The 20000-nt window shown below is 48.0% G+C and overlaps 2 protein-coding genes across 2 annotated transcripts in view; one reads left to right on the forward strand and one right to left on the reverse strand.

Moving 5' to 3' along the window:
- Window positions 1-4238, forward strand: part of LOC121604637 (ankyrin repeat and BTB/POZ domain-containing protein 2-like) — a 15494-nt gene extending 11256 nt beyond the window's left edge. Inside the window, exons 10-17 of the mRNA XM_041934213.1 lie at window positions 1-214; window positions 755-933; window positions 1732-1837; window positions 1916-2018; window positions 2477-2549; window positions 2641-2709; window positions 2903-3016; window positions 3399-4238. The exon at window positions 1-214 is cut by the window's left edge and continues 19 nt beyond it. Coding sequence (XP_041790147.1) covers window positions 1-214; window positions 755-933; window positions 1732-1837; window positions 1916-2018; window positions 2477-2549; window positions 2641-2709; window positions 2903-3016; window positions 3399-3629 — 1089 coding nt within the window. The 3' untranslated portion in view covers window positions 3630-4238. The remainder of the gene's footprint in view (window positions 215-754; window positions 934-1731; window positions 1838-1915; window positions 2019-2476; window positions 2550-2640; window positions 2710-2902; window positions 3017-3398) is intronic.
- A 3475-nt stretch (window positions 4239-7713) lies between these two features.
- Window positions 7714-20000, reverse strand: part of LOC121607413 (serine/threonine-protein kinase BRSK2-like) — a 115347-nt gene continuing 103060 nt past the window's right edge. The window contains exons 15-20 of the mRNA XM_041938194.1: window positions 18081-18738; window positions 17557-17605; window positions 16952-17075; window positions 16263-16443; window positions 14772-14864; window positions 7714-7937 (exon numbers count right to left, since the gene is read on the reverse strand). Coding sequence (XP_041794128.1) covers window positions 7714-7937; window positions 14772-14864; window positions 16263-16443; window positions 16952-17075; window positions 17557-17605; window positions 18081-18738 — 1329 coding nt within the window. The remainder of the gene's footprint in view (window positions 7938-14771; window positions 14865-16262; window positions 16444-16951; window positions 17076-17556; window positions 17606-18080; window positions 18739-20000) is intronic.

Here is a 20000-nt window from a genome sequence, read left to right on the forward strand (position 1 = left end):
CTGCTGCAGCCGCGGCACAGGAAGGAGGACATCCTCTCTCTGGAGGAGATCCTGGCCGAAGGAGTGGAGGAGTCCGACCACCGTGCAACAACTCCTGACTCCCCGAGTCCTGTTCCCAGACTGTGCAAGGCCAGGATGAAGGCCCTGCAGCAGGCGGCCTACTACAGCGCCGAGCACGGTTACCTGGACGTTACCATGGAGCTCAGAGAGATGGGTGAGCTCATGAACACCTCTGTTAGGACGAGAGCGTCTGTGTCAGTAATTAGATTTATTTGTGCTTTTATTGGTCTGAAATGGAAACCAGTCACATGTTACATGTTTGTAAGAAACACAGTCGAGCTGTTCGTGTGCAGGAGTCGTTCTTTTTCTGCACCGTAAATGAAAACCGTGACACCAGAGACGTCCGTTAATTTGAATGTGCTGGAAATTACCAACCAGCTGTTCCATTAAATGAGCACAAACAGTAAAAACGACATTTTTCTTCTGTGATTTTCAAAGTTGTCACGCTGCTTCATACTGAAAGTCGCTCCTGAAAAAGATCCCAAAGGATCTCAGCATGCTAACAGTGAAATGCAAACCGCCAATCAGCTGCTCACAGCTTGTTTGTCCCGGATGTCACTGATCACCTCTGGACGCCACAATAAGCAGCTGTTTTCACACAGAGGAGAAACTGCACGTGGTTTAACAGCAGGATTCAGCCTGAACCTGCAGAACTGTGACACTGTGCTTTGTTCCACCTTCCTGCTGCGTCCAGGTGTTCCCTGGAGGCTCCACACCTGGCTGGAGTCTCTCCGCACGGCCCAGCAGCTGTGCAGGGACCAGGTTACCGTCTCCCTCCTCGCAGAGTTCCCCTCCATCAGGACGGAGGACTACAGCCCCGAGCTCCTCTCCGCGGGCGTCCCGCTCATGTTCAGCATGTTAGAGACCAGCAAGGTACAAACACAACAACTGCTGGAGACCCTCAGTGTGAGGCTGCATGACTACGTGACTATATGTTTACTATATGTCTGCTTTATTTCCTGTCAGTAACCTGAAGCTTTTAGCCTAGCTTAGCAACGACACAGCAAAGAGAAGGCATGGATAGCTACGTGGCTATAGCTATGAAAAATATCAGCTGAAAATCAGTCACTGATTATTGAATGCAAAATAAGTCATCCAAACAGAACTAGCAGCTAACATGAACACGATCGGGCCGAACAGTGAAGTGAAACTTCAGTGTGATGATCATTTATCATATATATATATTATTATATATTATTTGTAAATTTCTCTTTGGAGATTAATAAAGTATCTATTGATCTATCAGACTGCTGTTGGTCAGCTGTTTCGGTGCTGAAGCGAACACGTGCTCAGTGTAGCTAGCTGGCTAGCAGCTAGTTTAGCTAGCTGCTGTCTCTGCTCGCTGCAGAGGTCAAATCATTAATATGACAATAAAAAAACCTCAAATTAATTTTGGCTGCTGTCAGTGATGACCTTCACGTGATGTTTGCACACACAGATCTAACTTTCTAACCGACCAGCTACTTCATGACCAGAAATATAATTCAAACCAGCGAGTTTTCACTTCATGTTCTCAAACCGTCACAAACTCCTCATGAAAGTGTGGAGGCTTCAGCCAAACTGTCGGCGTCCCGTGAGTCCACGAGTCCACGAGTCCTCCTTTAGGGTCTGAGCGTGAACCTGACCAGCCTGCGGTCTGAGCTTCACGTTGCTCTTCCTCTTCCTCTGCAGGACTACGTGGTAACCAAGCGGCTGGCGTCCGTGTTTTCTCACCTGTACGGCAGCTCTCCTGTTCCTGCCGTCCCGCCCGTGGACGTCACTCTGTCCACGCAGCTCGGTAAGTAACCGCTGCTGTCATGTGACAACCTGCTGCGGGTGAACACCTGAAGGACCGCGTGCTTGTCTCTGTCCTCAGACATTCAGTTCCTGAACAGCCAGGAGATGTCAGACGTGACGTTCGTGGTGGACGGGCGTCCGTTCTTCGCTCACCGGGTGCTGCTGATGTCGGCGTCTGAACGGTCTGATCTCTTCAGTCATGACTGCTGTTCATGTCAAACTGTTTGTATTGTGTTCAGGAAGACGCACACGAAGGTTAGAGGCTAAAATGAGTCAAAATAGGAATAAAGGATAAAAGTGAAGGAAATGCAAAGAGAGTATAAATCCATTAAAACGTCATAAACATCCAGATGTTCAGCCTTTGATTCTGTTTTCTATTCTTAAAAATATTATTCTCTTATTTTTAGTATTGTCTGATTTTTGCTGACTAAAGGAGAAACTTTGATAAGATGTAAAAATAGTGATGAGGAAGAAGCTTCGTATCATCTTCACTCGTGGTGTTTAGGTAAATGGATCATAAAGTGTTTTTATATTTTTTTACACGATAATAAATTCGTACATTTAGAAACTGGAGGAAACATGAAGGAGATGAAGATGAAATGTTCTCGTTGTTAAAGTCGCTCTCGTGTTCTGATGTCAGCTTTCGACGGATGCTCCGCGATTCCCCCGACGGCGTCGTCCACATCAGTCACGTGACCTACGGCACGTTCCAGGTGAGACGCACGTTTGCCGTCCGTGCTGTGGTGTTAACGTGACCGCCTGCTCCGTCAGCGGGTGGATGCTGACGTCTGTCTGTCTCTGCAGCTGATGATGAAGTCTCTGTACTGTGGAGGAACAGAAGGTCTGACTGTCTCACTCTCTGAAGCCACGAAGGTACAAACTCACCTGCTGCAGGTGCAGCACGTGGATTTACATTAATCATTATTCTCCAGACAGCCCATAATACTCAGACACTCTCATACATCAGTGTTTTCATCTGTTTCTCAGAGGTGTGCAGAGCAGTTCCTAACAGGCTGTTTTCTTGTCACCTAAAGCTAATATTTAAATTTTTTGCCCGTCTCGGCAGCTGCTGCCTGCGGCGTCGTACTTCCAGCTCAGAGGTCTGCAGAGATGCTGCGAGACGAAGCTGTCGCGAAGCGTGAGCGTGGACGCCGCCGTCGGCATCTACCGGACGGCAAAGGTACGACAACGCGGGAGGAGGTGCTGATTAACACCGTCAGGACTCATCACGCTGTCCGTGTTTGAATGTGTTCAGTAAATGTTGTTCTGTCTCCAGCTGTTTCCTGAGAATTCAGTAGAAAGACCTGATGTGTTCATTATAAAGCTGCTCCACAGACTTTAACACATCCTCCTGCAGTGATTTCTAAACTCAGCTGCTTGAACACGCTCTGTTTCACACCAACGACTCATCATCATCATTTCGAGGTCATGAGTCAAACAGCAGGTGTGAATAAAGTCACTGGGAGTGTTTAGTTGAGTTTTGTTGGACAGATCCTGTAAAAACCTGTTAAATATTCTTAGTGATGTGTCAGAAATCTAAAATCGTGTGTTTTTATTCGCAGCACCACGGAGGAGCTGAACTCTGCAGGTTTTGTGAAGGATTCTTCCTGCAGAACATGGACCGGCTCCTGGACCAGGAGGACTTCCACCGCCTGCTGCTGGGCGCCGCGGGTCAGGAGCCGCTGTGCCCGGGGACGAGCGCCCGGGACCGGGACCCGCCGGCCCTCCTGAGGGTTCTGGAGGCGACGCTGATCCGCAGACTGTCCGGCCTCCACCCTGCGTGTCGGGAGTAGACAGAACGCAGCCACACTGGTATGTGTGTTCGGGAAAAGTAGCCATAAACTGTTTTACCTTCATCTTCTGAGGAAGAGTAGAACACACCCATCCTATGGATTAATCCTGACAGGTGATGACCTCGATCAATCAGTTTTAACCCATGAGGTCATTCATTGAGAGACTTGATGTCACTGAGGCTTCACTTGTGTCTGGACTCTGGAAACTTTAAAAGCCATTTCACCACGAGCCTTCTGTTAGAGTTCACTGTAGGTCATGTATCACCTGTACAGATCAGAGTCCAGTCGAATCACAGCAACACGTCGGCAGGCAGGTGTTCACTCACCTCTTCAAGCTGCTGCAGAGAAACGTTTCTGCTGCTCCTCTTCGTCAGTATGTTTGTTTAACCATCATGTCGTCTTTGAATTTTATTAGTTGATTTCTGTAGATGGTACGGTTTGTAGAATATATCGAATGTATAACAGTAAATATAATGTGGAGGAAAGAATTCAGTTTTATCAAACTCATGACGTTCAAAGCTGAAAGGCTGAAGCTGACAGAAAAAAACAAACCAGTTAATGAACCATGAAGGAGACATGCGGCGCTGCTTAAAGGATAACTTTGGTTTTTTACAACCTGGACCTTATTTGTAGCATTAAATACGCCCATTTACTCCCCCAGACAACTTTGGTGGCATTTGGAGTCGTTTTGAAGAAATTAGCCCCAGAGGAGCGGCGCGTATATCCGTATAATGCGAGTACTCGGGGCATCCATGCGCAGCCTCTATATAACGCATAATCTGCAGAAACTCGTTCATATTCCAATATTTAGTTCTGATATGCTGCTGCTATTCCCCTCTGAGCCGGCGGTCGGCTAGTTTAGCTGTAGTTTGGCACAGCTGTGGTTCGTTATTGCGTATTCGTAGCCGACCGCCGCAGAGTCAGCCGTGTTGTGGCTGGCTGCTCGCAGCGCCCGGCGTTCGGTAATGACATCATCCACGTCAGAGGTAGTTGTCTAGAGACGCCGGATGTTGATAACATGCCACCGCCGGCTCAGAGGGGAATAGCACCAGCATATCAGAACAAAATATTGGAATATGAACGAGTTTCTGCAGATTATGTGTTATATAGAGGCTGCGCATGGATGCCCCGAGTACTCGCATTATACGGATATACGCGCCGCTCCTCTGGGGCTAATTTCTTCAAAACGACTCCAAATGCCACCAAAGTTGTCTGGGTGAGTAAATGGTCGTATTTATGCTTCAAATAAGGTCCAGGTTGTAAAAAATGAAAGTTATCCTTTAAGGCTCGTTAGCTGCAGTATTATCGTGTAGAATTATCAATAAAACAAAGTTCAGGTGCTCGTTATATAAAAACACACCTGGACAAGCAGCACAGGTGAGCGATGAAGAGGATGTGGTTTGTTCATTTACTTAATGTAACAAAGCTAATGTAGCGTGATGGTTGTCCTCAGTGGGCTGTTTCTGATGTAACCTCCGTAAAAGAATATAATGCTAATATGCTAATGCTATGCTAATGCTCGGCCTTTAAAGTAATGTTAGAGTACTTCTGTGTGTGAGTCATATTAGCTGGACATGCTAACATCAGTGGCTAATGTGAGAGCAGAGAAACATGTTGGCTCAGTGGTTCTGGTTGCTAAGCTACGACTGGACGGGCACTGTTTGGGCGACGGTACGGAGGGAAGGTGTCTGTAATGGAAAACCAGCTCTGATTGTGTCAAATATGTACAGATTTTTGTCAATAAACGTCTTAATAACCCCCCAGAAATGTGCACCGGCTCCAAAGTCAACAGATTTATTTCCTTTAGCACTGAAGTTGTTCACAGTAACATCACAAGGGAATACATTGCCAGTGGTTATCCTGCTCTGAAGTAGCGCTCCGAGTCCATCCTGTGTGCTCTGGATTCCCCCAGTAGAAAAAGAGGAAAGCCAACAATGAAAGGTATTGCTTTAATTTTTCTCTCCGATAAGCCGACGCCCACCCAGCCGGCGAGCGGCAGAGAGGCCCCTCTTTGAGAGAATGAGTAAGGAGGATGCATTGCACGGTTACTGTGAGTCCACAGTAAGAGAGAAGAGGGGAGAGGGCGAGAGGACGGCGAGGAAACCAAAAAGCTCCAAAAGAATCCGAAACAAAAGCACATAAAGAACATAAATACGTAAAGAAGTGTGGCGAGAAAAAGGGAACGGGAGAACGATTCCAACGACGACATGCAAAGAAAAGACGAATGCCGAACATGCAAACGACCGTATGAGGTCAAAGCTCAGAGAAGGAATCCCTTGTTTTTTTAAATAAGCTTGTCAGTAAACTCGGCTTATTTACAGAACGAGCGTCTGGTGAGATCTGAGTCATCGAACACGGAGGGAGGAAGGAGCCGACAGTTATCAACGAAGGGTTTGTTCCTCTCGAGGAGGCTACGTCTACATTCTTAAATTACAGTAAATCATTTTCCAAACGTATATTACAGGTTTCTCTCGTCAAAAAGGAACCGACGCTCACAAACGCTTTGAGACGACCAAATAACTTAAACATGAGAAAAATATCCTTAAATAATTTGACGTTAAGAAACATTCTCTACATCTTTCATATAAATAACGCAGAATAAATTAATAACAAAAATGGCATAATACAATAAAGTACAAAAATATACACAGCAGTTCAATATCGTAAAAAAATTATAGTGAAAATTAAAAATGCGCTGACATGGAACTGAACCCGGATCTGATTCACTCGTCAAAAGTGCAAAAGGAAAAGCAGACATGTCGTAGATGAGGCCTGGTCACAGCAGGGACGACACGCACAGCAAAACATTATTGAGCTGGTGAGATCACGCGTTAGCCGGCGGGAGCTAACGTCATCCAGTCCCAGCACTGACCAGCTGCTTCCTGTTTCCTCCCGGCTAGCTCGCTAACCGTGAGCTTATTATCACGTTAGCAGCAACATGGCAACACGTTTACGGTTTCGACTGACAAGCTAACCGCTAACGAGCTACATTTCTGCAGCGTAGCTTCTTATTGGTCAGCCATGAAGTTAGCGTGAACGATTTGAACAGATTTCCTTCAGGCCCGTGAGCGGATCCACTCGCGGCAGCGATTCCATTGGAACGAGTTGATTTCACTGTGACGCGCTGGTGTGACCAGGCCTGTACAGACATACAGAACAAAACATGGCAACACGAGTCTAAAACATGATGTCACGACTACACGTTCTGTACACACGGAGCATCGTTTCATCTGTACAACAGAAGAGATCATTCGTTAGCCCCCCCCATCGAACTTTAAACTGCAGAGAGATCACAGAGCGAGCTCTAAAACCCCGCCGCTCACAAAGAAAGACGACATGAAAAAGAATTACAATCCAGCCAGTGTTCGTCCATCCGTCCGTCCATCCGCCGCCGCCTCCACCGCTCCCACTTCCTGTTTGTCAGCGTGTGCAAGTCATTACATCCCGCAGAGAAGTCGTGTCATGTCGAGGAGTACGTACAGAATGTGTTCATATGTACATGAGAAGAAAAAGGTGTGTGTGTGTGCGTGTTCGTGTGTGTGTGTGTGTGTGTGCGCGTGTGTGTGCGGACAAACATCACTGTCTTTAAGGCTTTTTTTCTTCTTTTTAAAACTCTTCGGAGACGTGTCTGTTTGGTCTGGCGGGGCCGGAGGCGGGACTCGGAGGTGGGAGGGCGTAAAGTGAGGCGGGGGAGGGGATCGGAGGGGAGGGGGTCCTCTGTCTTTTCTTCAGTTTCGGACTCTCTTGGCGGTGGCGGGTCTCGAGGGGCCGCCGAGGTTAATAGTTATTATGGATGATCCCTGGTGGCAGAGACAAGTCAAGCCATCACACACGTGAGGAGGACACACACCCACCGAAAGACCCCCGAGGACACAGAGGGACAGAAGGTAGGGACAACAAAGCTACATTTGCTACTTATTGTAAAATACTGATCAACTCTTAAAGTGAAAGCCATTCCCATCATACAGTACAAAAGTTATTGGCAAAAAGTAGATTTGTTGTGATCGTAGCGAAAGTCGCAGCTCTGTCCGTCTCTGCTAACGACCTGATAACCGCTGCTCTACTCATGCACCGCTACCGCTCCTTAAGGTTGTTCCTGCGTCCTGCTGCTGGCGGCCATCTTTGTTTTGTCTTTGCCGGGGGGGCATTTAGAGTCATTGGGCGGGGGCTGGTTGGGCTTGCTGCCGGGGGCATGCTTGGCGGGGGAGCTAGGCGTGGCGGGGGCGCCGGGGGAGTGGGACGCTTGGATGTTCTTCTCGTCTGAAAAAAGCTGTTTAATTACGTCAAAGAAGTTACTCAACGGGCTGCCTACACAGACGGGAAGAAAAGAAAAAACAGAGAGAGAGAGAACAAACAACAGATGAGCAATGAGGTTAACGTGAGGAGAGGAAGAGGAGGAGGAGGAGGAGGAGGTGGTGATGGAGGGATGAGAGTGGGAGCGGAGCTGGAGGAAAGGAGACTCTGTCGCCGGGGGAAACGGGTCTCCGTCTCCTCTGTGAGGTGGAGCGCTAACGGGAGGTGGAGGACAGACCAGAGAGGCTTAAGATCAGCTTTCAGTTTGCTAACTGGCTAACGGCTAACAGCTACAGCTCAGTCTGCCACACTCTTTAGCGTTCAGGCTAGCAGCGCTGCTAGCTATGCTGCTGCTGCTCAGTTAGTCTTAGTTTCACCTTCTTCTGCCTCTTTTACTGCAGAAATCTGTGATTCCTCTGTTCGAGTGTCCTCCAAAGCTCCTGTTAACTCTCCATCGTATCAACATCCATCACAACAACATCCAACATCCATCTGTTAGGACAAAGGCTTTTTGTTAAGTGCTTTCAAACAGTCGTGGGTGAACAGAGACATGCGGCGGTCAGCACAGTGCACACGTTAATCCACAGTCAGGGTTAGTGCTCCAACAGTGAGTCGCCGCACTGAGAGAACATCCAGCTGTCTGATTGGCTGCTGACGACCAGTGAAAACTTACCATCGGTCCTCGTCCACATCTCTGCTGTGCTCGCTTTGTTCCAGTTCAAATATGGAAAGTTAATGAGGAGGGAGGGGGGACGAACCCGTGTCAAGCTTTACCATGCAGGGGGGTTACTCAGGTCAGTTAACAGCCGCACACACACACACACACACACACACACTGAAATCTGTCTTATTTAAAGAACAACTCTTCCCTACAAACAGCTGCTGGGTCTGAGATCAAAGAGTCAAATTGAGCTTTATCGATTAGTCTGAACTCTGAGAATCAATTCCAGCCTCTCAAATGTGAGAATTTGCTGCTGTTCTTTGCCCGATGTGATAATAAATTGAATTTCTTTGAACAAGAAAGTCACTTTAAGATCTGATAAAATCATAAATATTGAGAAAAACAATAATTAACAGATTAATTGATAATGAAAATCTGTTAATGTGAGTTGTTCATCTTAACACAGAACCAAATGTATTAACACTTTCAGCCTGGTCAGTCTGGATGCTGTTATCTCGGTTGTCATGGCGATAACTCACACCACTCACACTTAATTATTGTCTTATTGTTTAGCTTTTATTCATGAATGAAAACGTGCTGCATTTCAGTCTGTTCTGGTCAGTTTTCTAGAAAGTGTCAATTTTAAATTAAAGAATTTAAAGCACAACTAAATTTTTTTCCCTTTTTATTGAACATTTCTACAGCACACACACACGAGTTAGTGCACACAGGCTGTGTTGTGACAGGACGCTGCAGGTGTGTGTTAAAAGCCAGAGTGAGGGTGTTTTGCTGGCGGCTCCCGGCTGCTCTGGGTCTTACCACGCTTGGAGGATTTACCGGGCGAAGCTGAGCGCTGAGAGCCATCTGAGAGCAGAGGACAGCGTGAGAAACACCGACCGACTCACGGAGGCCCAGCGCTTCATCATCAAACATCGGCAGCACGGCGGCGCTCCTCAGCGCCGCTTTAAAGGCCGAGTCCAAACACGGCGAACGTTCAGCTCCAGAGTCCCGTCGCTGTCTAAAGGTCAGAGTCCTGACAGACCTGAACTGGTCTCCGCTCACAGCCTGCAGAGCCACCACCAACAAACGCTGGGTGGAAACTCAGTGAGGGTGTTTGTCAAACTAACGTCACACAGAGCGACACAGTTTAGTTCAGGATGTCGGGGTGATGATTCGACATCTTTCACAAACGATCTGACAGGAGTCACAGAGCACAGCAGCCGGGTATATTCATGTATATTAACTACCGATATTCACGTATATTAACTACCGACCTCACAGCAGCCAGGTATATTCACGTATATTAACTACCGACCACGCAGCAGCCGGGTATATTCACGTATATTAACTACCGATATTCACGTATATTAACTACCGACCTCACAGCAGCCAGGTATATTCACGTATATTAACTACCGACCTCACAGCAGCCAGGTATATTCACGTATAGTAACTACCGATATTCACGTATATTAACTACCGACCTCACAGCAGCCAGGTATATTCACGTATATTAACTACCGACCTCACAGCAGCCAGGTATATTCACGTATATTAACTACCGACCTCACAGCAGCCAGGTATATTCACGTATATTAACTACCGACCACGCAGCAGCCGGGTATATTCACGTACATTAACTACCGACCACGCAGCAGCCAGGTATATTCACGTATATTAACTACCGACCTCACAGCAGCCAGGTATATTCACGTATATTAACTACCAATATTCACGTATATTAACTACCGACCTCACAGCAGCCAGGTATATTCACGTATATTAACTACCGATATTCATGTATATTAACTACCGACCACGCAGCAGCCTGGTATATTCACGTATATTAACTACCGATATTCACGTATATTAACTACTGACCTCACAGCAGCCAGGTATATTCACGTATATTAACTACCGATATTCACGTATATTAACTACCGACCTCACAGGAGCCAGGTATATTCACGTATATTAACTACCGATATTCACGTACATTAACTACCGACCACGCAGCAGCCGGGTATATTCACGTACATTAACTACCGACCACGCAGCAGCCAGGTATATACACGTACATTAACTACCGACCACGCAGCAGCCGGGTATATACACGTACATTAACTACCGACCACGCAGCAGCCGGGTATATTCACGTACATTAACTACCGATATTCACGTACATTAACTACCGACCACGCAGCAGCCGGGTATATTCACGTACATTAACTACCGACCACGCAGCAGCCGGGTATATTCACGTATATTAACTACCGATATTCACGTATATTAACTACCGACCTCACAGCAGCCAGGTATATTCACGTATATTAACTACCGACCTCACAGCAGCCAGGTATATTCACGTATAGTAACTACCGATATTCACGTATATTAACTACCGACCTCACAGCAGCCAGGTATATTCACGTATATTAACTACCGACCTCACAGCAGCCAGGTATATTCACGTATATTAACTACCGACCTCACAGCAGCCAGGTATATTCACGTATATTAACTACCGACCACGCAGCAGCCGGGTATATTCACGTACATTAACTACCGACCACGCAGCAGCCAGGTATATTCACGTATATTAACTACCGACCTCACAGCAGCCAGGTATATTCACGTATATTAACTACCAATATTCACGTATATTAACTACCGACCTCACAGCAGCCAGGTATATTCACGTATATTAACTACCGATATTCATGTATATTAACTACCGACCACGCAGCAGCCTGGTATATTCACGTATATTAACTACCGATATTCACGTATATTAACTACTGACCTCACAGCAGCCAGGTATATTCACGTATATTAACTACCGATATTCACGTATATTAACTACCGACCTCACAGGAGCCAGGTATATTCACGTATATTAACTACCGATATTCACGTACATTAACTACCGACCACGCAGCAGCCGGGTATATTCACGTACATTAACTACCGACCACGCAGCAGCCAGGTATATACACGTACATTAACTACCGACCACGCAGCAGCCGGGTATATACACGTACATTAACTACCGACCACGCAGCAGCCGGGTATATTCACGTACATTAACTACCGATATTCACGTACATTAACTACCGACCACGCAGCAGCCGGGTATATTCACGTACATTAACTACCGACCACGCAGCAGCCGGGTATATTCACGTACATTAACTACCGACCACGCAGCAGCCGGGTATATTCACGTACATTAACTACCGACCTCACAGCAGCCGGGTATATTCACGTATATTAACTACTGACCACACAGCAGCCAGGTATATTCACGTATGCTAACTACTGTAGCTGCAGCTGACGTGACAGAGCCGACCGTCTGCCAGGAGCAAAGACTGGAATCAGCTCACTAAACGCTGAAAATGGTGATAAACCTTCTCGAACAATAGAATAACAGTTTGTACAAGTTTAAACTCCAGACTTCAGACTCCAGATTGCAGCATTTGGGCTGCTATCAGCTAATGATGCTAATGCACATCAAACATCACAGTCTGGCATAAGACAGCAGCCAGGAGAGGTGGGCAGAGATCATTATTGGAGCTATTTAAGATACTTGGCAAATATTTCAGAGTTAAAAGCAGGAAAAATTAACCAGATGTTTAGACAGGAGACTCTGGGAGGCTGAACATTGACTGTGGCAGACGTTACCCTTTAAAAGCCGTGTGTTACTGCATCCACACAGGTAAAACAGAAACACACGAGCTCACGCTGACACACAGACCATCAGGTGTAGAGCTGTTAGTGTTCAGTTTCATCAAACATGCACATTTTCAGGCTGTGAAGCAGATCAGCAAACACAGACTGTGTTTGTTCGCTCGCTCATCAGTTAGTCGCCGCGACGATCAGCGGCGCATGCTGTCATTCCAGTGCATCGGTGCCACGACTGCGTGCGACAGGCGGCACACCCAGACCCATCGGCACACAGAGGCCAGACTCGGTGTGTGCCGATGGTTCTGGACCGGCCTCTCATTCAGCATGCGGGTCATTCAGTCCATCCAAGAGGCATCAGAGTAAAGCTGCGAATGACAGGAAGCAGGGTGGCATGGAGAGCAGGCCAGAGGAGGCAGAGACAGAGCAGGTAAGAGGTGGAGATGTGGGTTATCGGCACATCCACGCGGTGGGGGTGACTGACGTGCGTACAGTGCCTGATAACAGTTCCCATCTGCGGCAGTGACTGGCCAGACTGGTACTACTGGTTCATCGTGTTTGAGTGATAGTTTGGATTTTTGGAGCTCAGCTGAACGTGACTCCTGTAGTTCGTCCAGCTAAACCAAGACTCACAAAACAGAAATGTGCAGCAGCTAATGAGGCTGAGAGGAGGGTGGAGTATAACTACAGGATCCTCAGTGAGGGGGGTGGAGTTTAACTACAGGATCCTCAGTGAGGGGGGTGGAGTTTAACTACAGGATCCTCAGTGAGGCGGGTGGAGTTTAACCACAGGATCCTCACAGAGGTGGGTGGAGTTTAACTACAGGATCCTCAGTGAGGCAGGTGGAGTTTAACTACAGGATCCTCAGTGAGGGGGGTGGAGTTTAACTACAGGGTCCTCAGTGAGGCGGGTGGAGTTTAACTACAGGATCCTCGGTGAGGCAGGTGGAGTTTAACTACAGGATCCTCAGTGAAGAGGGTGGAGTTTAACTACAGGATCCTCAGTGAGGCGGGTGGAGTTTAACTACAGGATCCTCAGTGAGGCGGGTGGAGTTTAACTACAGGATCCTCGGTGAGGCAGGTGGAGTTTAACTACAGGATCCTCAGTGAGGCGGGTGGAGTTTAACTACAGGATCCTCAGTGAGGTGGGTGGAGTTTAACTACAGGATCCTCGGTGAGGCGGGTGGAGTTTAACTACAGGATCCTCAGTGAGGAGGGTGGAGTTTAACTACAGGATCCTCGGTGAGGCAGGTGGAGTTTAACTACAGGATCCTCGGTGTGGAAACATCTTTTTCTTCCTTTTGCTCACAAAACAAAATAAAGCTCCTCTCAGCAGCGTTTCAGGGTCGCACGCCGTCAGTATCGACCCTTAAAGGCTTTGAGACGAATGAATAATGAATATTTCTGCACAGGACAGAAAAAGCACCGTCAGCATTTCCTGTTTGACAGTAAAGCTGCTTCGACTGTCATCACATTGGAATATACTGAAAGGTGATGCACATACAGGAAGTGTTGTTGTCTTCGGTTCACAGAACAGGAAATAAGGTCAAATTATGCACAGAGCTAAGAGTTAAAATGATCTCACTGCACTTAAAGAAAATAAGACTTCGGACAGAAATTATTGTCATGACGGTGATTTCTGCTGCTGTATTTGCTGTTTTGGAGCCCCTGTCTGTCTGGAGGTCAGAGGTCAGGACTTTTAGTCTCAGTTAAAAAAATCCAAACTATCGGTGTAAAGACTGCAGGCTTTACATCTGGCACACTGTAGTGGGAGCTGAGGAGGTGACTGGTTCTCTCCCAGTAACATGTCAGTTCCCTGCAGGCAGCTGTGAGGATGGGTTGTAGTTACCATGCTTCACCACCAGAGGGGACCATTATCAAGTAAATAACCACAGAAACCACAGAAATACTACAGCGACACACTAACAAACAGAACCGACAGAGACACACAATCACTCTCTTTTCTTCCATATTCTCAGAACCGTCCATCTGTCTATAGGCAGCCCGAAACATCCAATCACATCCACCAGACTTCACAGATCTGTGTGTTTATGTGTCACTTTATACTAAAAAGTATGAGTGTATTCTGAAAGCTTGACACTTTTCTCCCTCGTTCAGACAGAAACACCTAAATGTTCGACCGTAGCAGCTGAATCCACACGTGTGCAGCCGTGAACGTCCGTTTCCCTGAGCGACAGTTTTTCTGCTGAGTCAGACGTCGGGTACGATCAGCCCCGGTACAGGTGGAGCCATGTCCTGTGTTTGTGTGTGTGTGTGTGCGTGTGCACGCCATGGTATGTGGCAGGGACATGCACGTGGAGATGTCGTGTGCTAAAAGCAGTGTGCCGAGCCGAGCCGAGCCGAGCCGCGGGCGTGGCTGTGCTGTGAGGAGTGCCAGGATGCCAAGAGGGAAGGAGGGAGGCTGTGAGGAGGAGGAGGAGGAGGAGGAGGAGGAGGAGGAAGGGTGGGGGTATAGGCGTGGTCGGGTGGCGGGGGACTCCACTTACCAGAGATCTGGGGCTGGATGCCGGGCTGGTCGTTGGAGCTCAGCAGCTGGGCCTGGATGGTCTCCACCACACGCTTGAAACGTCGGCTGGGACCTGACAGGAAGGAAGGAGCTTCGTTAGGGTTCCTGACGGTTTGGAGCTGCTCTGGAGTCAGTCGCCACGCTCTCTTCTCACTGGGATGGACCGCAGTCCACACAAACAGTACGAGCGCTGTAAGACTGAGAAGCTTCATCTGTCTGAAACTGAGAGCTGAGCAGCAACAGACGTCACAGACAGGACCAAACAAACCAACAGAGAAGGTGTAGCAGAACTTCACAAACACATAAACAAACGCTGGCCCTAACTGGCTGTGAAGGTTTAATGGAGAAGATCCAACTTTTCATAAACTGATGCAGTTTAATACAAGGAGTCATTATTTCCATCCCAAAGATCCATACAGTAACTCACTGAACGTACTTCAGGCTTTAAACACTTCCTGCTAACACAGAAGGTTACTATGATATGCTCTGCCTCTGATTGGCTCTGACCTTAACCAAGTACCAGCCAATCAGAGGAACAGGTCTAAGTTTAAGGATGAGACACTTTCTGCAGGCAGAGCTGCAGCCTTTTTGTAAAACCTGATGAATCTCCAGGTGAAAGCAGAATATGTGATGAGGATGAGGCTCACAGGACAAGTGGAGTCATGAGGAAGCTGATGAGGGTTTTAAAGCTTTAATTGGTGACTTCAGGAAGTGGGGGGCGCTCCCTACAGCTTCTCACCAGGTCTGAGACACTTCTGCTGCTTTTCTAATGTCTGACGGCGTCAGTTCAGACTTTAACACGACACTCGTGGAGTTCTGCTGGTTTTGATGCTCGTCTGATGATGAGAAAAATCTCATCCGAATGATTAAACTGATTTTTGTTTCTTTGTTCATTAAAGACGATAATTAAGTAATAAAGTTAAGGCAAAAGGAGAAGTTTGATGAGATTAATGAGACCTCGTGTTGAGGTGTGATGGACATGTCGTGTCCAGCCTGCTCAGACTGAGGTGACAGATGAAACATTCATGATGTGGTGGAGTTGAGGCAGGACGCAGGAAGCCCACTAACACGAACACACATGTGACAGCGTGATCTGAAACATGTGACTGTGACACCGGAGCTGAACCCGGGGGTTCAGAACCTCAAACCTCAGGCTGGCAGTGAGCTCTGCTTTGGGGATTTACAGGTAAGAAATAATTTATGGTGCGTTTCAAGAGTCACTCGTTGACTTCCACAAGGTGTACAAAAAAAACAAACTTTAGTGACTCAGGTGCAGCATCTGATTTACAGAAAACCCACAAAAGTTTCCAGGAAGTGAAAACCCAAAGACGGAAGGAAAGCCAAAGTAATTGATTAGTAAAATTGTTATCAATTAACTTTCTGTCGGCTAATTGATTAATTGGTTGATCGGTTCAGTGTGACTCACCTATGGGAAACCTCAACAGATCAAGTTCAGCATGTGCTGTGTTACCTGAGAGCAGGGTGAAGGTGACGGAGTAGATGCCGTTGTCCTTGGTGGCGCCGGTGCTCTCGGTGTAGGTGATGTCCACCTGGAACTTCACCGGCTTCTGGAAAACCGTCGGACCGGCTGTGGACTTGTACTCCGCCCGGAAACTGGTCTGAGAGATGACGCTGTGGCTCAGACTGGGAATCTGAGAGAGGACAGAGACACAGTCAGCAGCGAGGACGGAGACAGAGAGAGAGAGACAGAGAGAGAGAGACAGAGACAGTGACAGCAGCGGAAGGAGACCACCAGAGGACATGTGATGCTGCATCCACCAGAGGACACATGATGCTGCGTCTAGCAGAGGACACGCGATGCTGCTGTCCACCAGAGGACACGTGATGCTGCGTCCAGCAGAGGACACGTGATGCTGCTGTCCACCAGAGGACACGTGATGCTGTGTCCAGCAGTGGACACATGTACTGACGACACAAAGCTACAGTCACTCTGAAGTGTTTTGGAGAAAAGCTCGTCAGGTGAGCAGCTCGTTGTCAGCAGCAGAGTTAAAGAAAAAGTTAAGAGCACTCCAGCAAAGACCCGCCCTGCTCTGCTCTGATTGGCTCAGACATTTCTTCTAACCTGAACCAGGCACCAGCCAATCAGAGGAACAGGTCTAAGTTTAAGGATCTAAGAGGAGCAGAGAGGAGGAGACTCACGGAGAGGAAGGCGTGGACGATGTCCGCCTTGATGGAGCTGAGAGGTTTGTCTCGGATCACGATGAAGATCTGCTCCTCCTTCTCCAGGTTGATGAAGTTACCGAACCAGGACTTCTTAGCCAGTCTGCGGGGAGGGACGGGACAGACATCAGCTGTGTTTGACCATCTGAAGACGTTTTGACAAAAGCTGCCGCAGAGCGAGCTGAAGCCTCCTGGACAGCAGGAGGCGCTGCTGACGTTAGTTTCACTTCTCTACTGAAACAGTCTGACACAGGAGACGAACTTCAATCTGGACTTCCACAAACGAGAGTTGGTTAACATTTCTATATTATTTACTGATTTTCACAGACTTTGAAATAAATAAATACGCTGCAAACATCTTTTATGGAGGGACTCTCTCTTTGGATTATTGAGCTTGTTATTATTGTAACTAAAATGCACACAGATCAATTCGAGTTATTTAGTTCTTTCTAAATATGAACGAGTCCTGCAAGGAAGTGAACAATGAAAAGCTACAACCACTTAGCCTGCTAGCATGTTGCAGCACAGCATGCTCGAACGTGTGTTTATGGATTATATGTCGGTTAAATGAAGGCGTTACTCACTCTGGAGACGAGTCTGGAGTCAGACTGGACATGTCTTCCTGGGTGGGAACTGCGGACATACAGGTCAAAGGTCACAGAGTTAAGATGTGTCTTCGGGTGTCACGTGTGGAAACTGTGCTCGCAGAGACGCTTCAGTCGTTCCACAGATATACAGTAAATATAAATGAGATTATCTGGGCTCAGTTTGTCTGGAGGGATTTCACAGCAAATCAAATCGGCTGCAGAGAAACTCTCTAAAGAGGGAAACGGTAAATTTTCCACCGGCTGTAATGAGATCGTTATCTCAGATGTGACATGGCTGGAGGCTGCTGTGTGTCGCGATAAGGCCGTTAAATAAATATCTCCATTAGGAGTAAAGAGGTGATTCGTGCTCGCCCCCCTGAGCTCCAGACTGATGCACAAACACACTCGGCTGCATCGCTGAGATCAGAGTCAGATAAAATCTTAAAGATCTGATCTGAATAAATCACACCCGGAAGGCTCAGTTCATCTGAACCCCCCACCCCCACCCCCCCTCCACCCACCTTGCATTTTCCTGCGGTGGAAGCGCGGCGAGCCCAGGAAGCTGTTCTTGATGGAGTTGAGGCGTGTCCTCCAGGGCATGCCCCCGATGGAGGGGCTGGGCGGCGGCGTTGGGCTGGGCGTGCCGGTCGGGCTGTCCTTGGGCGTGTGCACCGGGGTGCCTTTAGGGGTGGGGAGAGGGCTCCCTCTGGGGGAGGGGTGGGGAGTCACCTGCGTGATGGGGACAGATTTGCCGTTGTGGTCAGGGTGGAGGTGGTGCCGACGGCGGGGCGACATAGGAGGCACGGGGGAGAGCGGGATGGAGAGCTTGGGAGGGACGGTGAGCGGGGGGTGGCGTCTCACTCGGGGGCTGTTGGGGATGCAGGGAGCCAGAGGCTGGCAGGGCGTGGTGGGCTCAGATTTGGGGGTGGTGGGGGTCTGGGCTGTGTTGGGAAGGGGGTTGGACCTGGTGGTCTGCAGGGGCTTCTCAGACACTTTGGGCTTGGCGGGGAGGGTCTGAGTGCGGGGGTGCATGAGGGGAGACCCCATCTTTGGCTGGTAGGAGTTGGGCGTGCGTGGCCCCACCCCGTTAAGGCGGACCTCGGGGGAGTGGGTGGGGCTGCAGTTGGGGGACTGACACAGGTCTGGGGACTGGGGCGGGATGAAAAACCGCCGGTTGGGCTGCGATTGGTCATGCACCGTTAGACATGACGGCAGAGTCGGCCAATGAGAGCGCGGGGATACGACCAGCGGAGCGCCGCAGCCCGATAAAGGTTCATTCCATAAAAAAAACACAGAGCAGGAAACAACACAGCAGCGTGGCAGATGGGTGGAGGGGTGGAGCAGGCAGGAAGTGGTGAGAGTGCAAGAAAGAAAGAAAAACAACATGCGATTAGCACAGTGATTAGCCAATCAGGAGGCAGCAGTGGAGCATTCATGACCCATTAACAGTAGGGATGCACCGAGATCGAGTGCTGGAACAAACCAGTTTCCTGTTTCTTTATTCCACAGTATTACAGAAACGCGACATTTATGACCTGTTATCATTATTATCTCTGCAGTGGAAGTTCTGTTTTCAGTTTCCAGTCTGAGTTTGTTTCTGTACGACAACGAAATCTGGTCCCAGAAACAAGTGACCTGCTGAGTTTTCTGAACAAAGATCAGGATTTAGTCACATGTTTGCTGTTTTTTCATGAACTACTCTGTTACTTTAACAAAAAGACAAAATGTGTTCTGTCACTAAGTGCACTTTGATCATTAAATATGCAAATTAGAAATGTCAAATATATTTTCTGGACATTCATCCAGTGACTTGTGGAGCGTTTTCAGACAGTCGTCGTCATTCTAGTTCACATCTTTCCACCTTTATGGAAAACTGCGTTACCTTCACTCGACAGCGGCCACTGTGGCCACGCGTGGTAACTGCAGGCTGTTTCTCCACAAACAGGAAACAAACATGTCTTTGACGTAAAGTCTGTTTACTTTTTACTTTTCTGATGAATCCATTGAAATGTTTATCAGTGCATAAACATCAGACTCATAAAGTCAGTGAGGCGTCACAGGGTTAATATTTATGTAATGTTTGCTCACATTCGAAGATTTAGAGACTGAATTTAGGAGAAGAAGATTTTACTGTTTATGAATTGAACTTTTTGCTTGGAAGCAGAGAATGAGAGAATCGTCTGTTACACATCTTTCCATTTCCTGACAATCAGGATTTCAGCTGGCAGAACTTCGGTGCATCCCTAATTACCAGCAAGTGAACCAGCTCGAAAGCTAACGGCTTTAGCTTCGCCCTCCACCTGGGAGCAGCCAGAGAGCATGCACGGTGCTGATGCACGATGCTGTGGAATGAATGAGCAGATCACAGGTCAGAACAGCGTGAAGCCACAGCTGGACGAACAGGGAGCAGACCTGAGGTCAGTCCCTCCTCAGGACTCCCT

The sequence above is a fragment of the Chelmon rostratus genome, chromosome 1, assembly GCF_017976325.1.
Source record: "Chelmon rostratus isolate fCheRos1 chromosome 1, fCheRos1.pri, whole genome shotgun sequence".
Taxonomy (NCBI): Eukaryota; Metazoa; Chordata; class Actinopteri; order Chaetodontiformes; family Chaetodontidae; genus Chelmon; species Chelmon rostratus.